The sequence below is a fragment of the Stigmatopora argus genome, chromosome 19 (genome assembly GCF_051989625.1).
Source record: "Stigmatopora argus isolate UIUO_Sarg chromosome 19, RoL_Sarg_1.0, whole genome shotgun sequence".
NCBI classification, from domain to species: Eukaryota; Metazoa; Chordata; class Actinopteri; order Syngnathiformes; family Syngnathidae; genus Stigmatopora; species Stigmatopora argus.
Genome location: NC_135405.1, coordinates 14,286,477 through 14,311,611, shown reverse-complemented (window position 1 = coordinate 14,311,611; position 25,135 = coordinate 14,286,477). Strand labels below are relative to the sequence as shown.

The 25,135-nt window shown below is 59.3% G+C and overlaps 4 protein-coding genes across 7 annotated transcripts in view; 1 reads left to right on the top strand and 3 right to left on the bottom strand.

Annotated features, from left to right (window-relative positions):
- Positions 1 to 254: 254 nt before the first annotated feature.
- cd109 (CD109 molecule) lies at positions 255 to 9,137 on the bottom strand. The gene is made up of 33 exons (XM_077587115.1): positions 7,506 to 9,137; positions 7,281 to 7,441; positions 7,176 to 7,204; positions 6,834 to 7,070; positions 6,639 to 6,764; positions 6,453 to 6,492; positions 6,302 to 6,383; positions 6,058 to 6,151; positions 5,867 to 5,999; positions 5,690 to 5,799; positions 5,429 to 5,620; positions 5,160 to 5,261; positions 5,032 to 5,094; positions 4,790 to 4,963; positions 4,562 to 4,717; positions 4,291 to 4,356; positions 4,027 to 4,090; positions 3,836 to 3,956; positions 3,649 to 3,766; positions 3,453 to 3,566; positions 3,176 to 3,379; positions 2,982 to 3,114; positions 2,728 to 2,904; positions 2,573 to 2,654; positions 2,263 to 2,491; positions 1,999 to 2,173; positions 1,729 to 1,919; positions 1,509 to 1,646; positions 1,333 to 1,398; positions 1,067 to 1,215; positions 846 to 1,002; positions 634 to 736; positions 255 to 549 (listed from the first exon to the last, which is right to left on the bottom strand). The coding sequence occupies exons 1-33, from the start codon at positions 7,859 to 7,861 to the stop codon at positions 338 to 340; spliced, it is 4,554 nt and encodes a 1,517-aa protein (XP_077443241.1). The 5' UTR covers positions 7,862 to 9,137; the 3' UTR covers positions 255 to 337.
- Positions 7,997 to 10,157, top strand: naa20 (N-alpha-acetyltransferase 20, NatB catalytic subunit). Its single transcript, XM_077587117.1, has 6 exons — positions 7,997 to 8,139; positions 8,638 to 8,662; positions 8,841 to 8,931; positions 9,467 to 9,602; positions 9,688 to 9,833; positions 9,908 to 10,157. The coding sequence occupies exons 1-6, from the start codon at positions 8,087 to 8,089 to the stop codon at positions 9,991 to 9,993; spliced, it is 537 nt and encodes a 178-aa protein (XP_077443243.1). The 5' UTR covers positions 7,997 to 8,086; the 3' UTR covers positions 9,994 to 10,157.
- crnkl1 (crooked neck pre-mRNA splicing factor 1) lies at positions 10,095 to 14,308 on the bottom strand. The gene is made up of 13 exons (XM_077587116.1): positions 14,125 to 14,308; positions 13,809 to 13,961; positions 13,645 to 13,736; positions 13,164 to 13,322; positions 12,727 to 13,072; positions 12,461 to 12,631; positions 12,202 to 12,393; positions 12,022 to 12,081; positions 11,877 to 11,957; positions 11,444 to 11,683; positions 11,257 to 11,358; positions 10,923 to 11,171; positions 10,095 to 10,811 (listed from the first exon to the last, which is right to left on the bottom strand). Exons 1-13 carry the CDS (start codon positions 14,170 to 14,172, stop codon positions 10,398 to 10,400), a joined length of 2,307 nt encoding a protein of 768 aa, XP_077443242.1. The 5' UTR covers positions 14,173 to 14,308; the 3' UTR covers positions 10,095 to 10,397.
- A 1,711-nt stretch (positions 14,309 to 16,019) lies between these two features.
- The window catches only part of col12a1b (collagen, type XII, alpha 1b), a 36,344-nt gene continuing 27,228 nt past the window's right edge, over positions 16,020 to 25,135 (bottom strand). For all 4 annotated transcript variants that reach the window (XM_077587216.1, XM_077587217.1, XM_077587219.1 and 1 more), the window contains 30 exons: positions 24,901 to 25,030; positions 24,661 to 24,803; positions 23,905 to 24,034; positions 23,705 to 23,824; positions 23,484 to 23,636; positions 23,270 to 23,386; positions 23,009 to 23,161; positions 22,857 to 22,931; positions 22,604 to 22,743; positions 22,401 to 22,524; positions 22,176 to 22,319; positions 21,944 to 22,108; positions 21,820 to 21,858; positions 21,600 to 21,738; positions 21,047 to 21,189; positions 20,850 to 20,959; positions 20,607 to 20,765; positions 20,237 to 20,314; positions 20,066 to 20,152; positions 19,825 to 19,878; positions 19,662 to 19,757; positions 19,500 to 19,553; positions 19,097 to 19,150; positions 18,954 to 19,007; positions 18,744 to 18,815; positions 18,624 to 18,659; positions 18,394 to 18,460; positions 18,004 to 18,258; positions 17,759 to 17,929; positions 16,020 to 17,143 (listed from right to left, as the gene is read on the bottom strand). In XM_077587216.1, the coding sequence (XP_077443342.1) occupies positions 17,133 to 17,143; positions 17,759 to 17,929; positions 18,004 to 18,258; positions 18,394 to 18,460; positions 18,624 to 18,659; positions 18,744 to 18,815; positions 18,954 to 19,007; positions 19,097 to 19,150; positions 19,500 to 19,553; positions 19,662 to 19,757; positions 19,825 to 19,878; positions 20,066 to 20,152; positions 20,237 to 20,314; positions 20,607 to 20,765; positions 20,850 to 20,959; positions 21,047 to 21,189; positions 21,600 to 21,738; positions 21,820 to 21,858; positions 21,944 to 22,108; positions 22,176 to 22,319; positions 22,401 to 22,524; positions 22,604 to 22,743; positions 22,857 to 22,931; positions 23,009 to 23,161; positions 23,270 to 23,386; positions 23,484 to 23,636; positions 23,705 to 23,824; positions 23,905 to 24,034; positions 24,661 to 24,803; positions 24,901 to 25,030 (3,273 nt within the window). In that variant the 3' untranslated portion in view covers positions 16,020 to 17,132. The remainder of the gene's footprint in view (positions 17,144 to 17,758; positions 17,930 to 18,003; positions 18,259 to 18,393; positions 18,461 to 18,623; positions 18,660 to 18,743; positions 18,816 to 18,953; positions 19,008 to 19,096; positions 19,151 to 19,499; positions 19,554 to 19,661; positions 19,758 to 19,824; positions 19,879 to 20,065; positions 20,153 to 20,236; positions 20,315 to 20,606; positions 20,766 to 20,849; positions 20,960 to 21,046; positions 21,190 to 21,599; positions 21,739 to 21,819; positions 21,859 to 21,943; positions 22,109 to 22,175; positions 22,320 to 22,400; positions 22,525 to 22,603; positions 22,744 to 22,856; positions 22,932 to 23,008; positions 23,162 to 23,269; positions 23,387 to 23,483; positions 23,637 to 23,704; positions 23,825 to 23,904; positions 24,035 to 24,660; positions 24,804 to 24,900; positions 25,031 to 25,135) is intronic.

The following is a 25,135-nucleotide window of genomic DNA, read 5'->3' as shown; positions in this document are numbered from 1 at the left end:
CCGCACCAAAAGAAGCTCTCTCTCTCTCTCTGCTAGCCCCCACTCGAGCGACACTTTTCGCTTTTCCAAAGACTTATGTGAGTTGTGACAAGTATACTAGTATACTAATGCTGTTAGCCGGTCACACTCCCCACCACTTGGTGGCGGTCGTGCGCCAAGAAGTTGCCTGCCAACGGCAAGAAAATTCAACTGGAAGAATCCAAAAGAAAAGGACTCTGGTAAAATGACTACATTTAATGGTATGGTGAAAAAGCCTTTTGCGACAAGAGAAAAATCAAAAGACACGCCCTTCTGCCATTTTCGCCTCACATCATGGAGGGAGCCACCCCCCCAAAAATCAACCGTGGTGACACCACACTTGTGGCATAACGCTCGCCAAGACCAGGAGAAGAAGGTGCCAGGGGCAGAGCCCGGAGGCGGAGGAGGCGACGTCCGTCGTCCAATGGTCGTCGCCGTCGCCCGTGCACCGACGACAGTCGTCGCCGCAAAATTGGCAGGCGTCGGCGTCTTCGCGCCACTCGGACGAGTACCACGCGGTGCTCCGGCGGCCTGGAAGGGGAAGAGTGTGGTGGCGTGAAAGCCCGGTGTAAGGGGCTGGCCTCCGGGGGCCTCCTCCGGGGCCCCGAGACTCACGTGGTTGGTAGTAGTCGTAGACGCTGACCGGGGCTTCCCGGACCTTAGCCACCTTGAACTCCACCAGCAGCGAAAGGCTCACGCACACCTCCTCCGTGGTCACCTGAAGCGCACGGGACCAAACGTCAATCGGGACCCCATTTTAACACGGACGGCCGGCCCGCTTCAAAGGAACGGGACGCGCCGCCGCCGCCGCCTCGACGCCACCTCACCGAGTCAAAGTAGACGACGGCTTTCCCCGGGAACGCCTCCACCTTCTTGACGGTGCCGCCGAGGGGCGCTTCCTCCGACGACAGGCTGAAGCCGCTCAGCAGGCCCACCTCCGCCAAGGCCATGCCCGTGGCGTTCACGACGCCGCCCGGCCTCAGCCTGCCGGGACGGACGTCCTGAGCATCGCCGTCGGTGGCGGCGATGCCATCAACGAGCCGAGTACCTGCAGCACACGTCGAGCCGCGCGTGAGAGTCATCGTAGCCCTGGTCGGCGAGTTCCACGCGCACGTCGAAAGCCCCGCCATGGTGGTGGCCGGCCTCTCGACGGCGGCGCTGGGCCGCGTCCGTCCACACGTTGTATTCCACGTTGAGCTGGAGAAGAAAAAGTGGAGATTTAACTCCACTCACGGTTGGAGGCCTTGTTTTGGCCACATTTTCTGTTTCATCCAAAAATGGCAAAGAAGGAGGCGGAGGAGGAGGAGGACGTACCTGAAGAAGAGCGAGGCCCCGACCCAAAGCCTCCACTTGCAGGTCCAGTCGCTTCTCCGGCTCCACCTGTGGACGGGGAGCGAAAACGTACGTCATCCTTTTACCTCTACATCTTGCAACGTCACGGGCGTTTAGCCTCGCGTATGCGCGCGCCCCGGAGGTCGGCGGCCGCCTACCCGCCGCGTCTGCAGGAGGCGGTGGTTCTGCGCGTCCACTCGGAAGTGGGCGTCGCCGACGCTGACGTTCAGGTCCACGCGGTCGTCATCGAGCGACGCGGCCACGGCGGCCAGGGCCTGCAGCGCCACCACCGTGTCCTGCCCGTGCGGCCCGGAAGGTCAAGTTAGGGAGCCCGCGGACCGGGCGCCGACCGGGGGAGCCCAGCCCTGCCTTTCGCACCTGAGTGCTCCCGAAGCCCCCCGTGGGGTTGCGCTGGCGTCCCAGCCACTTGGCCACCGCCGCGCCCTCCTCCAGGCGGCCCAGCCGGTGCGAGCTCAGCAGGGCGTAGGACGCCGTCTCGACGTCGGCCGAGCTGGGTTGCCAGGACCGCGCCAGGTCGCCGTCGGGCGACGTCCACGTGGGGACGCCGTCTGCCAAGAGCCGGCGACGGAAACGCCGGCCGCTCGTTAAAGTCGGCCGCCGCCAGCCGCCGACCTCCCTGGATCTTACCCACGACTCCAGCTCGTCCCATCAGCCGGTCGAGCGCCTCGTGAGCTCGGGCGCTGCCCCCCTGGGCCAACGCGTACGCCGTCAAACTGAGGCTGTAGTTACTGGAGGCGTGGCCCGAAAGTAGCCGCGCCTCCAGGAAGCTCAGCGCCTTGGCCACTTGGCCTCCGTACTGGCTCTGACAAACGGAGACGGACGTGAGACGTGAGACACGACCCTTTCAAAGGACCCGCAGTGGCGGTGAACGCCCTCCCCCAAACGACTCACGCTGAGCACGGCGTCCTCCAGCAGCGCCACCAGGACGTAGGCGGCGAGCGACGCGGGCCCGTCCAGCCCTCCTTGGAGCTCCGTGTGGATGACGCGGCCCGGCTCCAGGTAGGCGCCGTCCGACGCCTGGCGGCCGGCCAGCCAGGACGCGGCGGTGGCCAGCACGTGCCGGTCCACCTCCACGAAGGGACGCGCCTGTAGGAAACACCTCAGCACGAAGGCCGTCAGCCTGGGCCGAGCGGCCCGTGGCCGGTCAGCGGCGGCTTCTCCGTCTCTTTGTGCGGCCCGCCCCGCCCCGCTCGCTACCGACCAGGTGCTCCCGGAGGCGTCTCGCTCTCCAAAGGCGCTGAAGGATCCGTCCTCTCGCCGGTAGCTCAACTCCTGCACGTAGCCTGCGGACGGCGATGGCGACGGCGACAAGTAAGACGGGCGGTCGGAACGCGGCCGAGACGGCGGCTCGCGCACCCGACGTCATGTAGGCCACGGCGGCGTCTCGGACGTCCGGCCGGTCCTGCCCGGTGGCGTTGAGGTAGAGCAGCGCGTAGACGTTGGGGGCGAAGTGGATCATGTTCTGCTCGCCGCAGCCGTACGGCATTCGGATCAGGGAGTCCAGGTTCTGGATGGACGGGCCCAGGAGGTCGCCTGCCGTCGACAGAGCACACGGCGTCCGCCCGTTGTCCGGGAGCTCCGGCGGCGGTGGCGGCGGCGGCGGCACTCACCCGACAACGTCAGCCAGGCGCGCTGGCTCCCCGCCACTGCCTCGTCGGGAAAGGAGAAGCTCAAGGCCTCGGAGAGGCTCCCCGAAACTTCCAGGAGCAACGACGACGAGAAGGAGCGTTCTTCTCCCTCGGCCTACCGGTAGCAGGGACGCTCAGACTCCGCCGCGGGAAACGCCGTCGGCCGTCGCTCCCACCTTGACCAGGACGTCGGCGGTGGCCGCGTCCGTCCCGCCGGACGAGGCCATCCGGACGGTGACGGCGACGTGGCCGAGTACCAGCGGCCTGATGGGAACGTCGAACGAGGCGGAGCTCTTTGCGCCCAGGAACATCCTCCGCTCTCCCGAGGCGGCCCCCAGGGCCAGTTGGAAGGTGACGTTCTTCACCACGGCCACCGAGACCTCCGGTGGGACACAAAGAGGGAAGACGGTTCAAAAAAATAGGCTAGCTTTTCCGTGTTAAACGTGGGCAGACCTGCAAGTCCCGGTGAAGGTTGTTGAAGAGGAGGACCTCCAGCAGGACCTCCTCGCCGCGGGTGACGACGGGCGGCAGGCGGACGGACAGCTGGACGTCCTCGGAGACGCTGAGCTGCGGAAGTCGAGGCTGGGATGTGCCTTTTTTAACGGGAAAAGGCGGCGGGGCTGGGCCCCCCGGCCCCGAGGAGGCCTACCCTGGCGGGCAGGTGGACCACGCCCAGGCCCAGCGAGTGGGACATGACGAAGGCGGTGGCGCTCCAGGTGGTGATCTGGTCGGGGACCGTCACCGTCAACTCGGCCGACTTGGAGTGGCTGAAAAGCACGCCCCGCCCACGTCCAGCTCTATCGCCAACGCAACTTTCTGACCGGCGACTCGCTCACTCTGTGAACGTTTCCGTCCAAATCCACGTCTCCGGGGGGCGGTCGGTCACCGCCCACCCGTAGTCCGCCTCCGGATGGTCATTGTAGTCCGCGTGGTAGTAGTAGTCGTCGTCGTCATCCTCTGTACCCGACGCAAAGGACGTGAGCGGCCGGCCGGGCGAGCTCCCGGACGGGCTCCCGTTCAACCTTACCCGAGGGCATCCACGCCTCGATGGGGTGGAGCGCCGCGTCCGTCAGCGGGACCAGATGACACCCCTGATGAAAGCACGTCGGGGCCATGAACGGACGTCCAATCGGTTTCAAAGAAAAGAAAGACAACGCCTCGACGATGGTGTGTGTGCCACGACGGGAATAGGAACTCAAAGGTCAAGTCCTCAACCCCCCCCCCCGCTACCAGTGTTTTGAAAAGAGAACAATGCAGGGAGTGGACGCCTGAGCCAAAAAGACGTGCGTACCGTGAAGAGCGACAGGGGATGGCCCGCCGTGGGCTTCTCGGGGGACTGCTCGTACTGGTGGCGCTCCTGACAAAAGGACAGAGAGAAACAAAGAAAGAGCAACGTGACACCTTTTGTGGACACGGCGGAGGCGGATCCGCGTTCTCGTGGTGGTAACGGCCTCATTCTCGCGTGCCCGGACAAAGAGCGAGTATGGCCTCGGAGAATAGCCGGCGTTGCGTCACCCGCGCCCTGCTTCGCCGGCCGCTAAATCTTGGAAAAGGAGACTCACCATCAGGACTTTGGCGTCGCGGTAGCCCATCTGGGCCCACCAGGGCAGTTTGTCCTGCACCATCACCCCCACCAGAGCGCCCGCTTCCTGGGCCGAGACCCTGAGCGTCACCCGCTCGCCCGGCCGGCTCTCCGTCCGGCTCCAGCTCACCGACACCTGCCGGCGGACGCCCACCTTCCGCCGTCACGCTCCGGTCGGCGTCGCGCCCCCGCCACGGCGAGCGCTCACCCGGTGCGGCGGGTAGGGGAGCACGTCCAGGCGGATGGCGTCGTTCAGCACCTCGCCGTCCTCTCGCACCAGGAAGACCAGCACGGTGACGGCGGGAGCCCAGGAGGCCTCCGGGACCAAGGTCAAACGGGCGGGACCTTCCCCGGCGGCGACCAGCCCGTCTTCAGACTTGACCTGAGAGCGGGGGCGGTTGTACCGTAAGGACGGTCCGACACCCAGACCAATGGCGGCGGGAAACTCACCGCGTAGTGGACTCGGGTGAAGGGAAAGGTGGCGTCCACGTACAGCGTGAACGGGGAGCCGGCCTGGATTGCGCCGTGGGCAAATTAGGGCGGGCGGGCGGGCGGACGGTCGGGCCAGCCACGTTTACCTCCACGCTGTCGGTGGCGCTCTGGACCTGGACGTAGGAGCCCGTGGGCGACGTGTAGCCCGAGTAGAGCCGCAGGGTCCGGTAGCTGTCCCCCAGCGACGCCTGGACGTCAACAAGTCACATATGGTGTCGCTCAAAGCCACTTTCTGTCGACCTCCGGCAAGTAAACAGTTTTTCAAACAAGAAGACGCTTTGGGCTTTTCTCCTTTGACGTCCGATCGATACCGTCTGCAACCAAATTCAGACGACGGTCGCCGACCGAGACTTACGTGGATCGTGAGCTTTTGCGTGTCGTTGGCGAGCACCAAGCGGAACGAGGCCACGCCGTCGGCGGAGATGGCCAATTCCATCTCCTCCTCCTCGTCCGGCCACGCCGCTCGCCGCTGCCGCACCCGGACTCGGAGCTTCTTCTCGGAGTCGGCGTCCGACAACGGCCGCTCGTCGCTTTTGCACACGTAAACCTGGGCGAAGAGAGAATGTCCGCCGAGGCGCCGGAGACCGGCCACGTTCGGAAGCGCCGCTCCGCTTACCGCCACGGCGAAGCTCATGGAGGGTTTCAGTAATTTGGGATAGCGGACAAAGTAGAGGTGGTACGCGTGGGACAGGAGGCGCACGTGGGCCTCGGCGCCAACCACCACGCCTGGGCGGGGCCAAATGTTGAGAGCCGGAGCCGGTCGGCCGGAAAGATCGGCCGGCGTCCGTCTCACCTGTCCGGCCCTCCGTCACGTTGGCCACCACCTTCAGGAGGCGGCCCGGCGCGTCCTCCCACCCGGCAGCCAGAGAGCCGTTCCGGCGGAAAAGGGCGCTGGGCTCCACGTTCAAGTCGGCGCTGCCGTCCATCTGGAACAACGGCTTTATCGCATGGAGTTCACAGACGGAATCAAATGCTCGAGTGTACCTCTTTTTGCTGCTGATAGATTTCTTCCATGCCATAACTTTGACGCCAAACGGTGACGTTGACTCGGCCGCTGACGGGTTGCCCGGACTCGTACCTGCGAGAACCAGAGCGGCCGGCCATAAACTCATAGGCGGCCGGGAGACACACATGTTTGGTAACGAACGCGCCTCCGTTGGATGACGGCGAACGACCGAACGCGGCCGCGTTCCGCCCGTGACCGCGGGCAAAAAGCAAAGCGGCCCACCTGGCGGCGACGCTGCCCCGCAGCGCGTGGTCACGCTGGAGCGCTTCGGGAAGGTCCAAGGTCACTTTGAACCTGGGCGCGGCTGAGGACGTGCCGGAACACGGTCAGACGCGCTCGCTGGCCGGTTCCGCCGCCGGTCGCCACCACTCACCGTGGCCGTGCACTCGAACGTATTTGTGAGCGGAGGCCCCCTGCGGAGCAGAGACGCCACGTTGGGACGGAGCGGCTTCGATGGGTACGCCATCTGAACGTGGCCGTTTGCAATGAGCTCCGATGCCATTCGAGGACCGACGGAAAAATGGTGGTAAAGATGGCCGGCCGTTGGCATGGCACTCACCCCCACCGTGGCGCCGACGGTCCAGAGGCCCAGCGGAAGCGCCCGGGTCAGACGCATCTCCCTGGAAAGAACGCCACCCTTGGTGTCTTCGGAGCGCCAGTGCCGGAGAAGGTTCCCCCTGGAGTCCTGCGGGCGGGCAAAAAGCAAATAGAGAAGGGGCGGCCGTCGGGAGCGCCCCTCCCACCCGCGTCCCACCTGTATCGTGATCTCGGCCGAGCCGTTGCAGGGCCTGAGGTCTCGCCGAAGGCCGACGGCGGTGATCCTCAGCAGCTGGCCCGCTCCGTAAACGTCCTTGTCCGTGTGCACCGCCGTCCGGCATTCCCCGGGCTCGGCGTACAGGCGCGTCTTGTTGGAAAAAACCTGGCGCTCGCCCGCGTGGCCCGTCACCTCCAGCACGTAGGAGGCGCGCCGGCTCCACTCGTTCACGTCCACCTGCCCGCGACGGCAAAACCGGTAACGTTTGCGCGCAGTGACTGGAGATTTTTTTTTCCATCCGCGCCGGTCCAACATGCCAGAGGACAGCCGAGAACAACTTACGGGCGGAAGCGTCACCATCTGCGTGGATCCTACCATCAGAGAATATGAATCAGATCGCGTTTGGCGTTTTCCAAGCGGACGGACGGACGCCCGGTCGGTCGGCACCTCCTTTCAGCGTCAGCGTCCGCGAGGTCACCTCGGCGTCGGCGAAGAGGAGGCGAGCCGTCACCGTCACCTCGGAAGGCGTCAGAACGGTGACGGACAAGGACGTGGGACGACCCGCTCGCAGGACTTGGGGGACCAGCAGTAGGTAGGACGCTTCCGTGCTAAAAAGGCCGCAGTCATTAACCCCTTCCATTCAACGGCAGTCACCGCCACGTCCATCCCGACCTGAGTGTGGTCTGCTGCGCCGCCGCCACCGCCACGACGGCGAGTAGCGCGGCGGCCGCCAAGACGCTCTTGGGCCGCTCCATGGGTTGGGATGGCGAGCGCGGCCGCGGCGCCCGGGCTTTTCTGGGCGAGTGGGCGGGCCGGCTCGGCGCCTCGCCGCCCTTTTCCCACGTGAGAGGCACCCGGATCGCGTTCCGCGTGGACGCCCTTGCCGTCACGCGATCGGCGGGCGGGGCCCGTCGACACAAAGCGAGGAGAAAGGCCCAAAGTCGAGTCGCCTTTGGGGTTGACCTTCTACTAAAGGCGCTTTTGTGGCCGGGACGGATGGCTTTCCAAACAGGGTGGGACGCGTACATGTGAACGGGCTTTGTTTTGTTTCAGCACCACGAACGGCATTTGTTGGAAAATGGACAAAAGCCACGTCTTTTGTGTGACTTTCCACTTATTTTGGAAGAGTTTCTTCAATTCGGACGGACGAAAATGGCGAGGGGGGCATCTTCATCGATTTGAAGTACATTTGCAGCGCTGGCCTCCGAACGGAAGAGGGCGCTCTTCGGATAGTTCTCATCATTAAAGACAACATGACGACGTTACGGCCGTTCACCTGCGACGATTTGTTCAAATTCAACAATATGTAAGTATGAAATGTCTGGTTTGAAAGCGAAAAGGCCGTTCGATGTCGTTCTGAGCCTTCCTGCGCCTCTCGGTCGTCTTGGACTGGATGTATTCGCAAGCGAGCACCTAGGCGTGGGGTCCTTGCTCTTCGGCAACAAACAACGTCCGCCAATTGGATCAATGGACCATGCGATTCATTTACCAGGATCAACTCATAACTTTTGTTCGATTTACTCTCGACTGGTTCGGTCAACTAACTGCAAACGTTTGAAATGAACTGTTAGCCGGGCCAAATGGCTTAGCTAATAGCTTCTGTGCACGCCAATCCAATGTAGCACATGCTACCGCTTGACGGCTAGTTGAATTGGTAACTCTAACATGGACCGGAATAACCATCACCATCCTGAAACTTACTGGAAGGGATCAAGAAGCGTGCTCGTTGATGTCTGTAAAAAGGTGGAGGGGGCAAATATAATAATAATAATAATTGTGACGAATTGTACCTTTTCATCCACAGCAACATGGACCCTCTGACAGAAACTGTATCCTTGACACTCTTGGCTCACCCGAGGATGAAAGTGCAAGGGTACGGGGTGCCTTGAAGCGGTTCGATAACCTAAGTGGGACTGACACTTAGTGGGGTTAACGTTAACATAGGAAGGGGTAATACTTGCTGGTCCGCTCCAGTTTTTTTTTCTTCCCCTGAGCTTATCACCGCAGTACGGGATCCCGTTCTACCTGCAGTACTTGGCCCACTGGCCCGAGTACTTCATTGTCGCCGAGGCTCCGGGAGGCCAACTCATGGGATACAGTAAGTCGGGGCGGGGAAGCGCACGTCGGAATCCAAACCGATGGGGCCACTTACACTCGGATTCGGGCCAGAGTCCAAATTGTTCAGCTCCGTGACGACCGGAGAATTTGAACTCCTGGCTCGTTTGCTGTCGGAACAGACATTAGATCAGGTGGTGGCGGCCAAACTATTGTAGAAAGGGCCGCAGTGGGTGTGGCTTTTGGTTCCCACCCATAAAGAGGACACCTTTTCACCAATCGGGTGTCGTACAAACGCAATTGGTAGATTGCAGTCAGGTGATTGTCCTTTCAAAGTGTCTCCTGAACAAAAAGTTGTCACTCACCCACCCACGGCGGCCCTCCACCACCGCTTTGTCTGCATTAGATATGAACTTGTTTTTGAGGGTCAACTTCAAATATTTACTGTTATGAAGGTAAAAAAAACCCAAAGAGACCAGAAAATAATTGCAAGACAATGGCTTTTCCAACGGTACCTTTTTAAATGATTGACCAGCGCCAGCTGGCTTGAGTGGTCATTTAACGGCGGTACTTGTCAGTCATGGGGAAGGCGGAAGGCTCGGTGGCGCGGGAGGAGTGGCACGGCCACGTGACGGCGCTGTCCGTGGCGCCCGAGTTCCGCCGGCTGGGACTGGCCGCCAAGCTGATGGAGATGCTGGAGGAGATCTCCGAGAGGTAAGCGCTTCTCGCTCGCTCGCTCAACCTATGGGGAAGACGGCGTCCGTCCGTTGACGTTAACTTTTTATCCGCCCCCCCGCAGGAAAGGCGGCTACTTCGTGGACCTGTTTGTGCGCGTGTCCAACCAGGTGGCGGTCAAAATGTACAGGCGCTTGGGCTACAGTGTCTACAGGACCGTCATAGAGTACTACTCGGCCAGCAACGGCGACCCGGACGAGGACGCTTACGGTGGGGATGGCGACGGCCAGCCGGTCCTGGCCTCGTTCCGCCCCAGACGCCCTCTGCTCTTCTTTTCCGCTCAGACATGAGGAAGGCCCTGTCCAGGGACGCCGACAAGAAGTCCATCGTCCCGCTGCCGCATCCAGTCAGGCCCGAGGACATCGAATAACAGCGGATTCCGTGGCTTTGAGCCCAGGCGGTGACGCCGGGTGGTCTGAAAAATCAAGCCGGACGGGACGGAGAGCCGTCGCGTGTCAGAGAGCCACGGGGTGAAATGAAATCTTTTTCCTCTTTAATTGCTGTACATTCACAATAAACTTTGACAAAACATTGTATTTTTCACTTTTAAAGGCTACGGAAAACATTGCCCAATTTTTTTTTTCATAGGATATTTCTAATCCTGTTTTTATTTTAAACAAAACGATAGCCCTTTCCGTCCAAACGGAGGTCTGCGACGCCGGCGTTCGCCGACGGCGCTCGTGGCCGTCGGCGCCAGTTTATCAAATGACACCGTTTGAGTGTCCTGGCAAAGTCAGTGCTTCTTGGTCCAAGTCAAAAGGATGGATTTTTTTTTTAAAGCGAGACCGCTTCTTCGGCGGTGGTGGTGGTGGTCTTCTCGGCTTCTTCCTTCTTTTCTTGGCCATCCCCTCCCTCCTCACTGCCGCTGCTGCTGCTGTCATCTCGGTCGTCATACGTCTGGCCTTCCGGAGGAACCTCGCCGTCACCGGCGGCCTTTTCCGGAACGCCGCCGTCGCCGTTCTCGTCACCCGTCGGCTCTTCCGGAGAAACGTCGCCGTCCTCGGCGGCCTTTCCCGGAACGCCGCCGCCGCCGGTCTCGTCGTCGCTGTCGTCCCGGGCGGTGGGCGCCGGCTCCTGCTGCTGCTTCTTCTTCCACATCTTGGCCATGGCCAGGAGCTTGAGATTAGGCTGGTTGGCGGCGTCCTCGGGGAAAATGTAGTCGTAGTATTCCTCCCAGCCTGCGTCCGACTGCAAGAGGAGGGAAAAAGAAAAAAAGTCACAAAAAGCACACACATGCAAACTTTGAAAAGCTTCCGTAATGTACGCGTCCGTCAAAACACCCTCTCGGCGTGGTCGTACCCCGTCCTCGGCCGTGACCTTCCTCCTCTTCTTGACCTTCTCGGGCAGCAGCTTGGCCACGCGCTGGTGGGCGGCGTCGGAGCCGAACTGGGCCTCCAAGTCTTTCCAGGATTCCAGCAGCATGAGGCGCTCCTCCTTCTCCGGGCAGCTCCTCAGGCTCTTGTTGGCCTCCTCGAAGATCTGCCGGCACTTGCGCACGCGCTCCTCGCCTTCCAGCGACAGCTCGAACTTGGCATAGCTGATCCAAACCTGAAAAGCGGCACGCCGGCGCGGTGAGGGCGGGCGGGGGGCTTTCCAGACACGGAAGGACGGGCGGTCGGATGGATGGCCTCACCTTGACGTGCTGGGTCCGCTGCAGCAGCCTTTTGTAAAGGTTCCTGGTGTTGCCAAACTCCTCCTGCTCGATCTCAAAGTCGATGTAGGACTTCCACAGAACCTAAATGGATAAAATGCAATGTTTTTTTTCAAAAGGAAGGAATAAGAGAAGCTGGAATTTTGGGTTCGGGGAAAAAAAGATTCACCTCGGGCATGTCCAGGCGCGGCTGCGAGATGGCCAGCTCGAAGATGGCGCGGGCGCGGTCCACGTCGCCCAGGATGGTCTCCAGCTCGGCGAACTTGATCCAGGTGGTGCAGTTCTCCGGTCCGAACTCCAGATATTTCTGGTAGAGCGTGCGGCAGCGGTCGAACTCGCGCAGCTGGAGCTCCAGTTCGATGTAGCCCTTCAGGAGTTTGTTCTTGGGGCATTTGCCGATGGCCGTGCCCTGGACCCAAACGCGTCTTTGTCAGAATTCGGACCCCAAAAAATGGTTTAAGACGTGTCAAAAAAAAAAAGAAATAAGGACAATTCTGGGAATTCCAGGGTTCCCATGGCAAGTGTTTTTGCCATGGCATTTTCCGTGGGAATTGGACTTTTTTTTTTAAAGCCTAAAAAGAGGCGGGAAGCTTTCTCCTCACCATGATCTTCCGGGCGCGCTGCAGGTTCTTCTGTCTGATCTCAAACTGACCGGACAGCAGCCAGATCTTGGCAAAGGTGAACTGACACAGGCAAAACGGCCGTCAGATGACTTTTTCCATCCGTTGCGGGCCATCTAGCCGTTACCTTTTTGTGAGGAATCAGATCCAAGCAGGCCTCGTACACCTGCCTTGTCCTGTCCACGTCCTGAAATGATCATTGGGTTGTATTTTTTTGTTATTCGGGAGATTTCAAGAGATTTCCCCCAAATTATCGTCGTTTTTTCCCTCCCAAACCCGAAGGAAAGATTAGCAAAAGGGAACCCACCATGGCCTCCAGTTCTTCGTAGAGGGCGTAGTTGATCCACAAGTAGATGTAGCGACGCCAGTGGCGTTTTTCCCGGATGGGCGGCACGTTGGCGATGGCGCGCTCGTACACCTCGCGCACCGTGTCCGGATCGGCGTCGCTCTCCACCAGCCGCAGGTAATCGAACCAGGCGTCGTAGTTGTGCGGGTTGGCCTTGGCGGCAAATCATTGGGAGTGAGGAGCGCGGCGACCAATGGCGTTTCGGGGGGGTCCGGCCTACCTTGACTTCCTCCTCGTACTGGAACCTCCTCTTGTTGACGATGACGTCCTCGATTCCCCGCCGGTCTCCGAACTTCTTCTCGAAGACGGTGTAGTTCTTGAAGAGCTCCTGGGCCTGTTGCTTGGGGATGCGGTCCAAGGCGTACTTGTAGATGACGCGCACGCGTTCAAACTGAAGCGGGAGGAACAAACGAGGCTTGAGCGCCAAACGGGAGAAGGCGAGCCGCTCAGCCAGCGGTCCGGTCCCTCATTGGTCCAGGCACCCACCTCCTTCTGCGTCTCCTCAAAGCGCGCAAAGGCCACAAAGAGGCGCTCGTCCACGTGCTCCTCGCCAAAGAACTCGGCGGCGCGCTCAAAGACCTTGCGGCTGTGCGCGATGTAGCCGTGCTTCTCCTCGAAGCGCGCGTACTTGATCCAGTTCTTGACCTCGGGGTGAACGGTGACGAAGCGCTCGTAGATGCTGCGGCCTTTGTCCACCTCCTTGTAGCGCAGCTCAAAGTTGATGTAGGAATGCCAGGCCTGCTCCTCGGGCTCCCACTCCATCCAGCGCTCGAAGGCCTGACGGCAGCCCGCCACGTTGCCCAGCGTCTCCTCCATGTACGTGTACTTGTACCTGCGGGGGAAGGGGGGGGGGGGGGGGGGGGTGAGGGCCGGGCTCCACGGGGCTCGGTGGAGGCCGGGCGCCGCCCCCCCTCCCTACTGACCAGAACTGGTTGACGCGGGGCAAGATGGTGATGGCCCGATCCCAGATGTTGCGGGCGTGGTTGACCTGCCGACTCTTCATCTCCATCTCGGCGTACTTGAGCCACAGGGTCACGTTGCGGTGGTCCACGTCCAGCGCGCGCTCGTAGATGGAGCGCGCCCTAAAAACAGTCCGCCGCCATAACCCTTTATCTCAGTGAATAACAATCAAACTTTAGGAGGTTGTCAAGGGCCACCACTAGGCTTTTCTTCACTATTTTAATTGGACTCATTTGGTATTAAAGTTACATTTGTGTAAAAACGGACACCTGCCAATTCCTCGTATGGTTGAGGGGACTTCATATCCCATATTAAAAAAACAATCTCAAATCCTAATTGTATGTTTACGGAACTTGCACGGGCAGTCTATTTGGACACCGTGGATAGAATGCTCTAGACATGGTGCCGTCTTTAGAAAACAAACAAGCGTTTATTTGTGCGTACCTCTGGACCTCTGTCAAGCTTTCCTCCCATTGCGCGTATTTAATCCAGTTACTGATGATAGTGCGGTTCTTTCGGATGTTGTCCTCGAAGGCCTAAAGAGTCAACAAACGATCGCGAGCCCGTTAAGACAGCCGAGAAGGCATTTCCACGTCAATGTCTCCGACCTTTCGCTTTCTCAGCTTGTAGTCGTTGAGTTCCTCCTTGTCGGTGATCTTTTGTTTTGGCGGCGGCGGCAGAAGTTCCAATTCTCGCTCCTTGGCCTCCCTCAGCAGCTGCTCGGCGGTGATTTGCAACTCCGCCGGAGCTTTATTCTTCACCTAAGGCACAATTGGGAAAAGTCACCCCCGATCTCCCTTTTTCCCCCTTCTGTCCCTAAAAGCGCAGCTCACTAGCACTAGCGCCAGCGCTAGCATTAGCATTGGCGTAGCTAGCCAGCCTGAAGGCGCCACGGTCCTCCTCGCTTTACGTTTCGGTTCCTACCTTCGCCACTTTCGGGATTCGTTGCTTGCCGGCTGCCGTCGAAGCCATTTTTGCAAACTATTTTTGAAGGAACTAGCCTCTTATTTGAGTCAGCAACAGGTCGCAGAGGCGAGCAAGCGTCCAAAGCAAACGAGGCAAACTTCCCAGCGTGCCGCGCGTCGTGATGACGACAGAGATATCATGTAAATCAAGGCTAGGAATCTGAAGGCACAATTGACGGCCTACACGGCGGCCATCTTGCGTCGGGGCGACATGTTATCGTATTTAATTTACAGTATATCCTTCATTTTATTAAGTAGTTAATTTACTGCATCTGTAACGTTTATGAACTACAAGGCTGTTTGAAATCTAGTTGAAGTTTGAGCACTGTATACCTATTTTGAACTACACCTTTGACTAGAGAACGCCAGCAAGGCTTAAAAAACACGTATTGTGAGGCTTTGAATAAATAACTACGTATAGTAAGGTGTTTTTTCCTGAAGAAAATTGACCATGTATGGTAAGGAATTTCACTTAAAAATGACCATGTATAGTAAGTGGTTTGTGGTTATCCGCTAGGTGTCAGTGTTGTTACATTTACGCCCCAAATGTATTCAAAACGTTTCCGTGCGCGATCGTGTGTTATTTAGACATTTCCAAAAGACAAACGATGCGATGGATGAGGAAAAAAAGTAAAGTAGATAAAAGTTTCCATTTGTTACTGGAGCAAGGTGCGAATCCACATTTAGCCGCCTAGAACATGATCTCATGTCGTTGAACGATTGATTCCACAAGAATGGTGTCATCCCCTGACCTAAAAAGCTGTAAAATCTCACGGCGCTAACTGGAAACACTAAACAGTCTGTGACGCGACCTTGAAAACGACTGGAATCAATAAGCCGCCACATGTGTAATAACATTTTTCAAAATGTCAATGAGCTTTCATGTTTTGAGGTCGTAAACACGTGACAGTAGCCGCTGCTGCTTTCGCCTTGCAATCTGCTGCCAATTAGGACATTTCGATCTCGCTCTCGCTCTCTGTAAACATTCCGCAAACGCGACATCATATGGAATCCATATTACGTCCTGTCAACCTGACGAATGGTGGATTTAATGAGGGAGACGTCCGTCCGTCAGTCCGTCCGCACAGGTGGACAGTGATAGCTTCCATTACGACCAATAAAAACGCGAGGCTACTTTTCCATGAGGAGCAATTGACTATGGCCCCTCCCCCCCTCCCTCCCGTAAGCCTCAAGACCGAGAATCGCTGCCAGGCCTCGTCCTTTCAAATAGATTTGACACCTAGCGCTTGTCAACGGCAAGCGATAAATTGAGAAAAAAACAATCTTCCCGTCGTTCCTGCCCAAAATCCGTCGGGGGAAAAGAGCCAATTTAAAAGCCATCCATAAGGATCAGACGTCCGTCGCCGTCGCCGTCGACGGCGGCCGATGAGTTATTTCCAGCCGATTTGGCAGTAGCAAGTGTTGTTGATGTCTTTCCTTAGTTGGAGTGTCGTAAAGGCTAATGTGCCAAAGTTAGGTCTGGCCAATGGAAAAAAACAAAAAACAAAAACAAAGAGCTACTTTTTAAAAGGACTCTGGCTCATCTATCACAGTCAATGGCGGCCGACGAGTTCAATTTTAGAAAAGGAAGCCCGTCGGGTGGGAAAGGAGCCCGCTCAACCACAGTCCAAATGGAGTTCATTGAGAAAAAAAATTCGATTTTCAAGCAGCACTTGATGACTTCATTGGAGTCCAAGTAGCTCATTTAAAGGCCTTTTAAGTCAATCTTCACGAGAAGGATTCTAAACCAAAGGGCTCGTATCTTTGAAACTAGCTCGCTAGCGCGCTTGGGTGTCTATCTCGGGCCAACGAACAAACGTTCGGTGGCCGCCGCACACAAAAGCCACAAAGCTCTTGGAGTTTTTGGTGGTTTTATTGAAAAAAAAAAAGCTTTTTTTCTCGTGTGAAAAATAAATAAATTGTCATTGGGATTGACAATCTGAAAGAAAATGAACATCAGGGACATGCAAATAAGGGGCGTGGCTACAGGCGCTTTACAGGAAGTGACTAATATGAAGCGCTGATAAATAGCGGCTGGCTAAAAGTGAGCAAAGGGCCATTTTCAAGTTGCCCATACAAAAAGCGATGCAAATATGTTACAAAGGCCGACACGGACACACGCACGCACACACACACACACAGGGGTCAGAGGTCAGACGAAGGCCACGACGCGCTCTAGGTCGAGACGTCCCGCTTCCGACGTCGCCTCTGGGCCGACGAATCCTCTTCGGGGGGCGGGGGGGCCCCCGCTGACGAGGGGCCTGATCACAAAGCAAGTCCGGTTTCAAGTCGTCCTCGCCGGCCGTGCGTGGGTTAGTCGTCGGCCGTCGAGCGTGTTAGTCCACGTCGGTTCGTCCATCGGCGCTTTCCAACGGGAGGGGGGGGGGTCGGGTGGCGTCACTCCGGGAGACGAGTGGTCAACGCCGTCTGGTTATTCGATGCAGTCCACCCCCACGCGTTTGCTCAAATGTGTCCAATGACGCTTGCGGCATTTTCCAAATATTTTCTCCAAATGGTAAAGACTGGCGATCCGTTTTGACTCACGGACGGTCCAATTCGCTCGACTTTGTCAAACGGTGGGAGTGGAGTGCATCGTCAATGATTAATAGGTCATTCGGGTTAATTGGGAGCTGACAAGCGGCAGCTAAGGCAAAGCATCCAGTGGGGGAGGGGAGGGGAGGGGAGGTGAAGGGAGCGCTTTTTTCCCGCCGTGGGATGGCTGAGTTAGTACGGCCGCTCCGGCATGCTCTCGGTCGTCGTTGTTGTTGTCGCGTGGCGTCGGAATGCGAGGTGGCCGCCGGCCATCTTCCCGCCGGGTTAGTCAGTTCCTCTCTCGTGCCGTTCTCGTTTGCGTGTTTGTTGTTGTTGTTGTTGTTGTTGTTGTTGAGGCAGCAAAGTTTGTTAAGCGCTTCCCCGGAACGTCTCGAGAGCGTTTCGGGGGAGGCGGTCAAAGCGGCTAAAGGCAAATTAGGCCGAACCTGCAAGGCAAGGAGCAGCACAGCACAACCCGGTCAGAAAAAAAGCCCGCCCCCCACCATCCAAAAAAAATAAAATAAAAATCCCATCCTCTTCCACTTGCCTGCCGGCCAACTCAAATAACATTTCCAATTTGCTCCCAGTAAACACGTCCCTCGCTAAATTTGATTTCGAAAAGACATTCTTTTGTCTGGTCAAAGTGGATCATGGTTTGGCCTTTGGCCTAAAAGATGCCACTCATCTGCCACGCCATTCTTGCTTTCCAAGAACAAAAAGGTCATATTTGGATTGACAAATATTCCATTGCTAAATGCGAGCCGCAAGACGACGATAAGAAAGCGGTCCCCTGTCAATCGCTTGATTGGCGTCAGGTGTTGCTGGTCTCATCTCGTGGTCCCCTTCCCCCGCTGTCGGCCCTCTGTGGAATACTTTGGATAGCCACGCTTTATGACCAGGCTTTCGGAGAGTGGGAGGACCGTTTGCTTCAATTCAAAATAAATAAGAGAGCGCCCCCTCGCTGTGACGGGCCAAAAAAAAGCCTTTTGCTTGTCATGCTTGGGGCGAACGGCGTTAACGCGCCGCACATTTGAAAGAAGGGAAGCGTCCGTCCCACTTACCGGCATAACCTTGCCCGTTGTACGGAATTCCCACGCACTGGGACGAGTCGCAGTCGCCGGCCACCCCGGGGGGGCCGCGCGCCCCGGCGTAACCGGGGCGACCGGGCGGACCGCGAGAGCCGGCGGGGCCGCTGGGCCCGCGGGGGCCCGTCCTGCTGTCTCCCTGCGGACCTGCGCCAAAGGACCACACGTCCGCGTCATTTGGGCACCGCCGTACTCGCACGTGACGCTCGTTTGCCACTTACCCGGGGGGCCCCGGGTGCCCTTCTGCCCGACTCCCGCCGGGCCCGGCTCGCCCTTCTCTCCGGCCAGACCCGTCTCCCCGTTGGGGCCCGGCGGTCCCGGGTTCCCGGGGAAGCCGTTCCTGCCCGTGGGGCCCGGCTCCCCGCGCGCTCCCGTCCCGCCGGGGGGTCCGCTGGGCCCCGGCGGCCCGGGGTTGCCGTGACGCCGGATGCCGGCGGGGATCTGGTTGAGGAGGCCGTTGACGCGGTTCATCTGGGCTGCGGGGGAGGAAGAGGAGAAGCTTTCGCTAAGGGGCGGGACCGGACGGAAAGGGGACTGGGCGGGACTAGCCGGGAGGGACTAGCCGGCCAGGACTAGCCGGCCGGGACTAGTCGGGCCACTTGGCTGCTTACCGTTGACCAGCTGCTCACACACCTGCCTGGCGATGGAACGCATCATGTTCTGCGGCGCAAAGTCTCCCTGACGAGCACAAAGAGAGGGAGTGTCAACACGCCTCCTTTGTCAGCGAGGGTGCAGGATCGTCTCTTGACGTTGATTCTACTATGTTTTTTTGTTCTGTGCACCGTTGTGAATGAACTCTGAATTGAGGCAATAAATCCGCAAAGCGAGGCGGGCAACTCACGCGTTCTCCTCGGTCTCCTTTGGGTCCCAGCAAACCCTAAAAAAGCACCCCAGGGGTCAGCTTCAAAAGGCTTTTTTTCCCCACCCGCCCGCAGGCCTAGCATGAGGCGTGGCTACTCACGGGAGCTCCGTTGGGACCGGGGTTCCCGGGTTTTCCTTCCGGACCGGGCCCTCCGGGAGAGCCTGGGGATCCCTGTCGGGTGAGATAACCCATGTCGGCGCAAAATCGGTGGGGAGGGGGGGGGGGGGTGTTACCCGGCTCTGCACCCAACCCTCCATTCACTCACTCACTCACTCAGCCATCCTCTCACCCACTCACTCACTCACTCACCATGGGCCCGGCAGGTCCTCGGGGTCCGTTGAGGCCGTCCTTCCCCTGAGGGCCCTAAAAGAGGACAGAGGCAAAAGTCACCCACCCCGTCCTCCAAAAAAAAAAACCATCTCCGAAGCGGCCCATTCCCGGCCGAGACTCACCCTGATGCCGGCGGGTCCGACGGGTCCGGCGGGCCCTCGAGGTCCCGGGGAGCCCTGCGTTCGCAAAAGCAAGAGAGCGCCAAGGTCAGGCCGGGGCGCCGCAAATATGGGCCGGCCAAAACCAAGTTCAAAAGTGAGTATCGACCGCCGGCCAGTGCGGCGGTCGTCGGTAAAAGAAGGACTTTTGAGATGGAAAAGAGCCGTCGACGTCCAATGTGTTTACGAGGCGGGTCGGCGCCTGAGGAATTTCGGGGAAAGCGTCCTCCGACGCGTCTGACTTTTTTCCCCCTCCCTCGCTGGGGGGGGCGCGTTCCCACGTCAACGCCGGCTCGCTGGGCCCGTTGCCGTATGAAAGCCTGACGGACGACCCGAATTCCGGAGAAGAAAAACTTAAAAGACTTACTTTGAGTCCAGGCATGCCGGAATCCCCGGCTTCTCCTTTGGGTCCGGGTCGACCCTGAAATGCACAAAAAGTCAAGCACTTTTGCCGGCGAAGGAAAGGACGGGGAAGGAAAGGACGGCGAAGGAAAGGACGGCGAAGGAGGCGGCGGCGGCGCCCGCTCACCGCCTCTCCCGGCATGGAACGTCCGCTGGGTCCCTGCGGGCCGGGCAGGCCCATGGGCCCGGGGACTCCCAGGTCCCCAGCCGGCCCCACGGGCCCCTGGGAAAGACCAAGAAAAGTCAAGCGCGCCGGGAGCGCTCGTGAACCTTTGGTGAGCGGGACTTACGGGTGAACCCAGCACTCCTCTTTCTCCTCGCGGTCCTTTCTTTCCGGGGGCACCCTAAGCGACAAGCAAAAACTCTTTAGCTGCCCAAAGAAGTTTTTGGCACACAACATATGTTTTCCCTTTCATTTAAAAAAAATGAAGACCAAAATCAAATGTATAGTTTACCACCGAAGAAGTTAAAAAACACATTGAAAGCATTGGATAGGTTAACAATGTCCCAGAATGCATTGGGTTTGCTGACCACTGGTCCCTGAGGTCCGGGAGGTCCGGTGGCCGAGGTGGTGCACTTGCAGGCGTTGGGGAGCGCCGGACATTTGCTCTCGTCTCTCTGATGGATGCCACAAAAAATGGATTTAAAAAAAGAAAGCAAATCATGAGAATAATAATTGAATACGGCATAACCCGAGGTTACCAGAGCGGGCAGGTCGCAGCACTGGTCTCGGCTGGTCCACGACAGAGTACACACGATGTCGAACATCTGGAGCTGGAACTGCAAACAAAAACCAGGACGGAAAGACGGGGGGTTGCTTGGGCAATTGGCTCCGTTGGACCGCGTGGTGGAAATATCGCCAAAGGCCATCAGGTTCACTTGATATCTCATTTAAAAAAAATGGTGCATTTTTCTTGATAGAAAACGGAAGGAAAAAAAAATGGCCCCAAACCTTTGGGAATAAAAGCAACGCACCAAAACGGAAGAATTTCAATTGAACGGATGGCAACACACACAGAAAAATGGAATAGAATGTCAATGGCGCCTTTCGGGGCAATTGACGGAGACTCACGCTGGCCGACTCTCTCCCGGAGCCCGCCGACTTGGCCGTCTTGCCCAGAACTTGGTATCCGTCCTTAGATGTGGCGCCGGCCGCTTTGAAGCTCTCCCTGGCCACGGGTCGGCAGTCCACGTTGAGTCGCACGTCGTCGGGCGACACCATGATGTGCAGCTGAAAAAAACGCAGGCGGCGTTTCGTCGGTGGGAAGCCGACGGACCGACGGCGGACGTCGCTCGCTCGCTCGCGCTCGCTCACCTTGTGGAAGCTTCCGTGGAAGAGGCGCTTGACGGCGGGCTGGTCGAAGGTGACGCGCTGGATCCGGCCGCTCTCGTCCGTGTTGTAGAAGGACAGCGTCTGTTTGGAAGCTGCCGAGGCCAGAGAAGCAAGAAAAAACCCGCCGGGTCAAGGAGTCGCTCCACGGTCCCCACTCGCCGGACGGATGGCGCGTTTACGGTCCACGGTGACGCCGGTCTCCGCCTTGTGGTCGGCCGTGGCCACCTGCCACACGTCGAAGGCCTCGCCGGGCGTGTCGGGCAGGAGGCGGAGCATCAGGATGACGGTGTAGACGGGCGGGAGACCCTCGGGGTGCGCCTCGCTGTCGAAAAAATGTCTCGTCAAGCGTCGCGTTCAACAACTATTTGTTTACATTCGAAGCTAAGCGCTGGGAGTGTTTCTGGAGCCGCCGTCCAGAGCGGGACAGCCGGCCCAGTCGGCGGCGTCGGGGTCGTCGTAAATGTGTCCCGACTTGAAAAGCTGACGTACGACCGGCCTCGACGTCAGGAGAAAGAAATTCCAGGAAGGGAGCGAGCGTGGAGAAGAAACAAAGAGAGAAAGAGGGAATTTGGCGACCCAGGCGCAGTAAACAATGACGACGGGCCCTTTCTGGCGCCAACTTTCTGGTTGCCGGGCGATAAAAACACCTTCTAAAACAGATGCTAATTTGCGTAAGAGGGATGCCGTTGGAGTGGTCACCACACGATAGCACATTTCCCCCCAAAAACTCACGCGCTGGGCACGGTGAGGTAGGCGTTGGCGTGCAGCCGGTAAGCCGGGAAGCTGTTGAAGGAGCCCGGCTCCATGGAGACGCCGCGCACCTGGCCGTACGTCTTCTCCGTCAAATTGAAGGTTTCCAGCATGCGGAAGCCTACCAAAATGGAGCAAATGCGGCGGGAGCAACATCCATCAAATACATCCGTTGATTTAGACAAGCCATTGTCGTACTCACCGGGAGACGTGAAGCCGTTGACAAAGATGAGCGGGCACGCTGCGGGAGGGCGGGAGGGCAGGACAAGCGGGCCGGGTCAACACGTGCGCTTGTTTCCCCCTTTTGGGCAACGGCGGGCGCTTACTGGACGTGGCCGTCTCGCAGATGAAGTTGACCAGGTTCTCCTTGATGGTGTCAAAGGCGTCAAAGTCGTCCACCACGAAGACGTGCCTCTCGCTGGGCTTGCTGGCGATCTGCTGCAGCTCGGCAAAGTCCACGTCGGCCACGCCCACCGCGAACACCGTGTAGCCTGCACGCGCATCGGCGTCAACGCCGGCGTCGGCCGCCCTCCCCGGACGCCTCCCGACCGAGCTCACCCGCGTGCTGCAGCCTGGCGGCGTCCTTGGCCACTTGGTCCTGCGAGCGTCCGTCGCTGATGGCCACCACCACCTTGGGCACGTTCCTCCGCATGCCGTTCTCCGCCGTGAAGGCCTTCTCGTAAGTGTGCTTGAGGGCCACGCCTGAGGGGAGGGGGAGGGGGCGGCGCTAGGCAAAAGGCGAGCGAGCGGGCCGCTTCTCAACGTGACGGACGTCCGGCTCACCCGTTTTGGTGTTCCCGCCTCTGTATCGGATGAGGTGAGGCGCCGCCACGGCCACGCCTTTGTCGCTGTACGAGTTCAATTTGAACTCGGTCTTGGCCTCGTCGCTGTACTGGACAAAGGAGACCTGCGAGGCGAGGCGAGGCAGGGAACGGCGCTCAGAGGCGTGCGTCCCTTCGACACGGGTCCCTCGCCCTCGGACCCACCTGCATCCCGGTGGGTCCGACCACGTCGAAAGTGCCGATCATTCCGGAGACAAAGTTGACCACTTTGGCGAAGCTCTCCTCGCCGATGCTCCAGGAGCCGTCGATGAGGAACAGCACGTCCGCTTTGGCGCCCCTGCAAACTGAAGCGCGCCACGGGTTTTTCCGGCCGCAATTGCGTCATCTGTCGGCGACCCCACCGGGGACGCCTTGCCGAAATCCATATCGGGGACGCGCGGCGAGCCAAGCGGCTTACCTGGCCAAGACGGCGGGATGGTGGGCGGCGGGCTGGGCGTGGGCGGCAGCGTGGGCGCGGGCGTGGGCTTGACCACTGCGACAAAATGGGAGACGTTCGGAACGGGCGTCGGGGCGAGGCCGGGCGAGGGCGGGCGCCGCCGGAGCGCTCACGGGTTCTCTCCTTGGCGCTGACGGCGGGTCCCTCCAGATTGGGCGTCTGCACGTAAACGCTGGCCCGGTAGGGGGCGTCGGGCGAGAGGCCGTCGAAGCAGTACTGCGGCAGGCCGGCGGGGACCGTCACCTCGCGTTGACCCCTGCTCGACGCTGTCGGGGAAGGAAGGAAAGACCATGCGTTGGCGCTTCCCAAAAGGTCGGCGTCCAGTCCGTGGAGCGCCGAGCCAAAGCGCCGTCCAATAGCAAAGCTCCACTCACGTTCCAGCGGGTCCAGGCGGATGCGGTAGGACGTGGCCGCTCGGTGGGCGGTCCACTTGATGCAAAACTTGTCGTGGGCCACGTCGTACGTCTCCATGTTGCTCACGTTCAGGAACACTGGCCGCAGCGGGGAGAGGGAAAAAAATTAAAAAGCCATGATTACCACTGCATTTGTGACATTTAGAAAAAAACTTTTCCCACGGCGAGCACATACGCGTGGTTCCCGGTCCGGCCAGCGGGGCGCTGACGCCGTTGGTGTACTGCGCCAGGACCTGCACGTCGTAGGTGGTCCCGGGCCGGAGGTTGTGCAGCGTGTTCGACGTCACGTCGCCCACGAAGATGTCCACGGGTTGCTGGCCGGCGGCGCCTGCGTCCGGAGAGGGCCGCGTCAATCGGACGCCGGCCGACCTCCGGCGGACGCGGCCAGATTCTGACCTCGGGGCCAGTAGATGACTCTGTATCCCTCCACGGGCGCCGCCACGGGGTCCCAGGCCACTCGGAAGCGCGTGTACCACTCGTCCGACACGCGCAGGTTCCTCGGGCTCAGCAGGCCGACTGCGGGCGGGCAAGAGAGCGAATGACAAACGGGACTCCGGCGACGACGGCCCGGGCCAAAGCGCCACCGCGGCCCTTACCGGTGCGTCCCATTCCGTTGAGGAGCCCCCCGGGGCCCTCGGCGTAGACGGCCTCTACCGTGATGTTGTAGGGCGTGTCGGGGAAAAGGTTCTGGAGGCGGGCATTGTTCCTGTTGCCCGGGACCGCCACCTGACAAGAAACCAGGACAATCAAAACATGGACGGTGGCCCGAATTAGCGAGCGAGCGAGCGAGCGACCATTCACTCGTGGCTAGCCCACTTTTTAGTGGAGCGGGAAGCTCTACGTTTGGACGCGGTTGGGATTTCCTGCAGCCGCCACAAATGCTTCGGCGCCTCGTCAATTTAGTTGAGACCGCCGCCATGACGCTGTTAGTTTAAGGCCGCGGCCCGGTTCCGCCCGCCCACCTTGATTTATGAGCCCACGGCGCCCGGACCACGTGTGTGACTTCAGCGCATAGTTTGGAGGCGACGTCACGGGTTAGCCAGCAAAGCGTTTCCTAAGAAATACCCCGCCCCCCCCTCAGCCCCTCAACCTGACGCAGGCGTCACAGATTCCAAAGACGTGGCTCGGGCCAAATCCTTTTAACGACCGTTACGGCTGCCGCCACTCGTCGACAAATAATCGATGAGGAGAATCGTGCTGACCTAAAAATGGGCGGAATCCCCATTTGAGAGCTGATTTTGTTTCCTTTTGTTTAAAAAAAAAAAGCATCCCACTCGGGCACCTTCAATTCTTTCTCAATACCACTCGGGCACACGGACGGCGTGACGTATCGATGGGGCGCCGATACTTACGTATTGGGTGACGGGGTCTCCGGTGGTGGGCACGTAGCTGAGGCGATATTGCCTGACGGGTCCCTCGGCGTGGTCCCACCCCACGGTCAGCGTGTTGGTGGTGGCGTCCAGCACCCGCATGTTACGAGGCCCGGTGCGGGGCACTGGGGGAAGACAGACAGAGGGGGAGGAGGTGAGGGACGCGTTGGCCCACCCGTCAAAACGGAGCGGCGGCGGCGGCGGCGGCGGCGGCGCACTTACGCGTTTTGCCGTCCGCCTTCAGCGACGCCCCCTCCCCGTCGGGGTACACGGCCACCACTTCCACCCGGTAGGGCGTGTCCTGGATCAGGCCGTCCAAGAAGGCGTTGTTGATGTTGCCGGGGACCAGCACCTGGGTGGGTCAAAAGGTCAGACCGCGGTCCCGTGTCACGGCGCCGTCCGTCCCCACGATCATTCCTTCCGGCGTCCATTTTTTAAAGCCAATCCAGACCGTCTT